A 7,003-nucleotide genomic window follows, 5' to 3' on the forward strand; every position below is an offset into this window, starting at 1 on the left:
TAGCTCCTGATTCTTAGCTGAAAATGTAAACAGAAGGCAACAAAAACATATAATTTTAGTGGCTGATTGTTCAACAAAAGGAGTTTGAATTTAAACGTTAAATGCAATTTCTGTATTGTTTCAGTCTATCAGTCCACAGTCTATTACCTCACAATTGAAAGACTTACTTTTGATGTAGTTACTTTCTTTTTTTTCTTTTGGTCCCAATGCCAATGGACCTTTTTCCAAAACTAGTTGTATAATTTATGCAAGCTCTGATGCTGTTTGAAGCTTTGCCTTCATTCTGTTCAAACTTGCAGACTTCTGCAGATGTAAGTAGTGAAACGAAAACAGTTCTAAAATAAATGTAAAACCTAACGTGTAGTTAAAAAAAAAATAACTATTTGTACTGTATTAGCAAATAAAGGACATAAGGCTAGCCATGGCACATTGTAATATGTGTCACAGAAAGGTGGGGGATACTATTATGGCATATTTCTTTCACTACTAACAATAATTTAGCATAGAATTTACTTATACACCATGTGCAATGTGTATGTATAGCGTTGTATGCAAAAAGTTAAACTTGTAAGCAAACAATAAGAACACTTTCCTTTAGAAAAAGAGGAAAAACTTAAAATCCTCCCTGATTTTTCTTTCTCTCTCCCTCTGTTCCATTGCAAATTTTTCATTACTTTCTTTCTGGTAAAACTATTTGCAGGATAGGAATGTGGAAAATTCCCATTAACAAACTTCCAAAATAGCAGTAAAAACCTGATAGTAGTCATTGTTATTATTTTCCAATTTAGCAACAAACCCCCAAAAATGTTTTTTGTTTGACCAGAGCATGCATTCGTATGATTTTGTATCTTTTTGTAAATCACCTTTAACCACCTGGGCGTTTCACTGATGTCTAGATTTCTGTACCAAAAGCGTTACAGTTTTTCATGAAATTTTTTTTTTTAAATTGTAGACCTGTAACTTACAGAAATATGTCCGAACAGGGTTCTAGTAGATATCATGAATATAAAAAAAGTTTGAAACACACAATCATGTAAAAAAAAAAAAATTACTTTTAATAAAATTAAATAAAAGACACAAAAATCAGCTTAAACAAGAATACATAAATAAATGAAAAATACTGAAAATGCGATAATTCAGTATACTGTATAGTAATATATTTTTCTAAAACACCTCAGAGTCCAACGTCACATACCTATAGACAAAACCACATAAATATATTTTGTATTATTTTGTATTGGATTGGATACAGGACTTTATATTCAATCCAATACAAAATGAGCGTTTGAATTTACCAGTTTTATACTTTGTATTTATTTTATATTATTTTGTATTGGATTGGATACAGGAGTTTGTATCCAATCCAATACAAAATATGAATTTGAATTTACCAGTTATATACTTTGTATTTATTTTATATTTTTTGTATTGGATTGGATACAGGAGTTTGTATTCAATCCAATACAAAATGTGTTTGAATGAGTTTGAATTTGAATTTCCCGCACACGCGCCAGCGTCATCGCCGAGGGACACATACACGCTACGGACGGAGAAGAAGCCAGCCGGCTTCTTCTTCCCTGCCAGCCGGCTTCTTCTTCTCAGGGAAGGCACCCAACGCTGGAGAGGGAAATCGACGCTGGAGGACGACGCTGGAGGACGACGCTGGAAGATCACAGCGGTACCAGGTAAGTGATCGATAAACCCGAACTTTTGCAATTTTTTTTAACCCGAACCAAGGTCGGGTTTAGCGGTCGGGTGGTTAATGATCTAAAAGTGTTTATTGATGTATAAATATTTATTTGTTTAGGTGAAGAAAACCAATAACCTTATCTTATCAAAGATTAGGAATTTTTTCACAGTCAGTGAATAATTGTCCCAACTTTAGAAATAAGTACTCCTTATCAAGTTCCAAATAAGGATACTTATTACACCTATGTCTAAAAATATAGAAGAAGGATATTTATATATATAGCAGCAGCCCTTGCTTCCCTTTAACTGTGCAACCTGATGTATTTTATCTGTATCCCCAGCACCTACTGTAGGGCTGTGCACAGCTGAAAAGGATTTTAAAGGCAGATTAGTTCCTGACTTAATCCTGTGCTGCCATTGGCTGCTGTGGTTTTACAGCCTCTCTTCCCAGTCACCAGTGCCTATTGTAGCATTTAGCTGGGCTTATCTGTGCTAAAAAGTTTCTGATCTGATTTACTGTTGCTGACCTTGCCTGTTTCTGATCCTGTGAATTCATGATGTCTTAAATTTTGGTACTTCTTTATCTGTGGGCACCTTACCTCTGCCAGCCCTTCCCCGGACACCCTCCCCTGCACACTAAGTCCTGCGGACAATCGTGTGCTGGGAAATACAACCAGTCTCCCGAGCCTGAGTGGGAGCTTGCTATAGGCGAGGGACCAGGGCCCTGCAATAGGTTTAAAGATTGCATTAGGTATGCATTTTTGAATCCACATGCTGATGTAAGCCTGCCATGGAATTCAGTTTGTATACAATCATAACGGCCCTTGCACTGCAAAGTTGTTGGTAAATCTGAAGAAGACTATACAGTGAAACAGTAGTAAAGCATGTACTATATTATGATTTATTTTTAAATTACTTCTAATTAATTTTTCTCTGTTTGCCCAATTATTTTTTCATATGCGGGAATGTGTGGTTTAATGAAAAAAGCAAATAAAATTATTACATTTATAGGCGAAAAAACTGTGCATTGCTAAAGATAGTGGACCCCTTTGGCTAATAGTATTGTGCCATGTTGATTATAAGTAAACTGCGTATGACTATTATAATTAAGTAATTAGTAATACTGATTACAAGAGTGTTTCATGATCAGCAAATTAAATATGTTTAAAATTTAAATCACAAATGTATTACTTATTGTGTTTTGTGTTTTTATTACAGGACCAAACTGCTTTGCAGAGACTATTGTAATCCCAGCAGGAAGAGAAATAAAGACTGATGATTGCACTATATGCCACTGTACCTATGAAGAAGGCACCTGGAGGATTGAACGACAAGCATTGTGCACTAGACATGAATGCAAACAGATATAATAAACTTAAAATAACTCAGAGGCATCAATGGACTTATAGCAACGGACAATCTAAAAGGAACAAATTGGAGATTGACATGGGAGAAACTGTTCCTACTTTATTTCTTTTTCATAAAATGTAAAATATAACAATTTTGAAAAAATCTAGATTTCCGTCTGAATAAATGTGTATTTTTCACAGGAATTACCTAACTAAACAATATTCTATGTATCTACATATCCTTGCAGACAATAAAAATACATGTTTTATATAGATAATTTGAGTTAAAATGATCTACATTTATTGTGTTTCAAAGTCTTTATTTTCCTGAACCAAATATAAATTGAAAAATTGAAACCTAGGAAAATAAAGAACTCAATATGGCTAGTTTAGTAAAAGTTAATAAAAAATGAATAACAGGATTTTTGCTAACACAATATTAAATATTCAAAGTGAACACAGCTTTAATGTATATGTTAACATGAACTCTCTAAAGGGAACCTATATATTTCAACATTAATATTCATTTAGTGTAGTAAACAGCCTTCCTTAGTGAATAGATCACATTGCCATCCAGGTAAAACACGAAATATGATTTGCATGCAACTTAAAAAAATACTTGATTCTATCATGCTAGCTACTTGCTATAAATCCCTACAATCACACTGGGAGAGGGAAGATCAACACTCTCTAAACCAATTTGAGGTTTAGTATTTTATACCACATTGAAACAAAAAAAGCAAATAAAGAGGGAAGGTATTTTTCACCAAAGGTGGTAACCTAAGAGCTTTTAAAAGGGATAGTTTCCTGTGTGCCCAGCCTGATGGTTATAATGAGAAAAGACAGGCTTTTTTAGGGCACCAAGTGTTTTTCATAAAACAATAAACTTTATTTCAATAGTATCTATTTTATAACTAGAAAGAGATGACCTATGCTAGTGCCTAGTGCTAACATAGGAAAACTAAGCTAGGTAACTGGTAAGCGTACGGTGCAGTTAGTTTTGGTCCTGTTCGGACAGCAATAGTTTTGTTTCCCACCCAACGCGTTTCGCCTGATAAGGCTTCTTCAGGGGTTTGTTGGGGGGACCTTTTGATTTGTAGGTAATAAGAGAGGTCAGATATCAAATATTTATAACAGTATAATAGTCTTGGGGTAATCAGATTGATGGTAATAACGCTTACTTGGTAGTATTGCTGAAATCTTTTCAGTGGAGGCCAGTTGTTCTCATACTATTTGTGAAGTGATTCAGTTATAAAAGCCGAGGTGCTTAGAAAAAGCAACTAGGGTTGAGAAGAGGGAGGGAAAAGGGGATGAACAGCGGAAATATTATTGTTTAATGTAGGTTTTTAACAATAATAGCATAATTCTTTTGGTAGTATATATTGTGGGATATTTAACTTACAATAAGAGCTAGTCCTATAAGGGCCATATGACCACCTGCAACTCAAAAGGTCTCCCCAACAAACCCCTGAAGAAGCCTTATCAGGCGAAATGTGTCGGGTGGGAAACAAAACTATTGCTGTCTGAACAGGACCAAAACTACTTGCACCGTGCGCTTACCTGTTACCCAGCTTAGTTTTCCTATGTTAGCACTAGGCACTAGCATAGGTCATCCCTGTCTAGTTTTAGAATTTTTTCGACTGAAATAAAGTTTATTGTTTATTGAAAAACACTTTGTGCCCCAAAAAAGCCTGGCTTTTCTCCATTCCTAAAACTCACCTTCTTAAGCAAATAAAGAGAACAGCAGGGTTGATATGGCATTAGGTAAATTGTAATAATTTGATCAAATGATCGTAGGCTGCAAGGCCTTCCTTACATGTTACAAAGGTAAAAAGAAACTTTTACATATATATAGGTCCCTCCATGGGACAAAATCACTTACTCAACTTATGGGTAGGTGGAGACACCTGTGCACATCTATAGTGTGATATATATATATATATATATATATATATATATACACACACTAGCTGCTTACCCAGCGTTGTCCGGGTATTTATTTATTGCAATCTTATATTATACAGGAAAAGAATTCAAATAAAGCTATAGTGATTTTCTTGTCTACGGTGTTGTTTCATTTTTTTTACCTTTGATTGCACTTGGCCAATTGCCTTACGTTTTCTCAAAGGCAGTATTACAGGCCAGAAATTTGTAAATGAGTCCAAAAAACGTGTAAAAATATAAGCAAAAGGCACATTGTCACTGAGCAATACATACACACTAACATACAAATATACCTCTGACAAATACCACAGCGCTGTACAAAGATCAGCTGTGCACTAACATGAGTCTGAGTCATATGTTTAGCAATTTTGTATTAAATGTCTTGATGAGTTTCCGAGTGATGGTGGAACATAGCAAGTTTGGTTGAAATGTCTCTATGCCTTTCCTAGTAATCACATGCACACATACATACATCCAAATATAGCTCTGACATATAGCACAGCGCTGTACAAAGATGACTGGTGCACTTACATGAGTCTCATTCATATGTCTAGCAAGTTTGGTTAAAATGTCTCCATGCGTTTTCGAGTGATGGTGAATCATACACACATACATACTATACACATCAAATTTTATATATATAGATTTATATAGCTCTGACATATGCCTTAGTGCTGTACAATGAAACACTGAGCTAGACCTATCAGTTTTTGTACAGAGAAGTTGACACTCTAATGTCCCCCCACAGTCACACACTATTATTATACATTTATTTACCTCTGACATATACCACGGCATTGTACAAAGATCAGTGGTGTCATATGTCTAGCAAGTTTGGTTTGAATGTCTCTATGTGTTTCCGATTGTTGGTGCAACATAGCAAGTTTGGTTGAAATGTCTCCATGAGTTTCATAGTGATCACCAATAATAGCTCTGACATATAGCACAGTGCTGTACAAAGGTCAGCGGTGCATTCACATAAGTCTGAGTCATATGTCTAGCAAGTTTGGTTGAAATGTGTTGATGCGTTTCCAAGTGATGGTGAAACATAGCAAGTTTGGTTGAAACGTCTCCATGCGTTTCCTAGTGATCACATACACACATCTATATATATATATATATATATATATATATATATATATATATATATATAAATATAAATATATAACACATACATACATACATCCAAATATAGCTCTGACATAAAGCGCAGCACTGTACAAAGATCAGCGGTGCACTCACATGAGTCTGAGTCATATGTCTAGCAAGGAGTGATAGTGGAACATAGCAAGTTTGGTTGAAATGTCTCCATGCGTTTCCTAGTGATCACATACACACATACATACATCCAAAAATAGCTCTGACATATAGCACAACGCTGTATAAAGAAGACTGGTTCACTCTCATGAGTCTCAGTCATATGTATGGCAAGTTTGGTTGAAATGTCTATATGCGTTTTCAAGTGATGGTGGAACATACATACATACATACATACATCCAATTTTATATATGTAATCCAATATTATATATGATATAGTTTATAACTAATAGTTTCCCTTGCCTACCATTGCCTTGCCATAGTTAGCATAAAGGCTTAAACACCTCAGACTTGTTTGTATCTGCTAAGAGATAATACTAATATCTATCTCTCTGTATTTCAGTTCATGCTATAAGTCTTAAAATGTATATGTCTTTCCTTTCTTAAACATCCTCATGTACAACTATGACTGTCCACCCAATACATTAGGTTGTGAGGACAAGATAAGGAAATCTTTGTATAGCACAGGTATCTCCACCTACCCATAATTTAGGAAAGTGATCCTGTCCTGTAGAATGACCTATATCAATGTAATAGTTTCTTTTTACCTTTGTAACATGTAAAAAAGGCCTTGCAGCCTACAATCATTTGATAATTTTATTACAATTTACCTAATGTCATATCAACCCTACTGTTGTCATTACTTGCTCTTTGTGTTTCGTACGTTTTTTAACTCCCCTAGCATTCTAATTTCCGTCCGTAT

The 7,003-nt window shown here is 34.9% G+C and overlaps 1 protein-coding gene across 1 annotated transcript in view; it reads left to right on the plus strand.

Annotated features, from left to right (window-relative positions):
* The window catches only part of VWC2 (von Willebrand factor C domain containing 2), a 366,314-nt gene extending 362,346 nt beyond the window's left edge, over positions 1-3,968 (plus strand). Inside the window, exon 4 of the mRNA XM_072412101.1 lies at positions 2,908-3,968. Coding sequence (XP_072268202.1) covers positions 2,908-3,059 — 152 coding nt within the window. The 3' untranslated portion in view covers positions 3,060-3,968. The remainder of the gene's footprint in view (positions 1-2,907) is intronic.
* Positions 3,969-7,003: the final 3,035 nt, after the last annotated feature.

This window comes from Pyxicephalus adspersus, chromosome 5, assembly GCF_032062135.1.
Source record: "Pyxicephalus adspersus chromosome 5, UCB_Pads_2.0, whole genome shotgun sequence".
Lineage (NCBI taxonomy): Eukaryota > Metazoa > Chordata > Amphibia > Anura > Pyxicephalidae > Pyxicephalus > Pyxicephalus adspersus.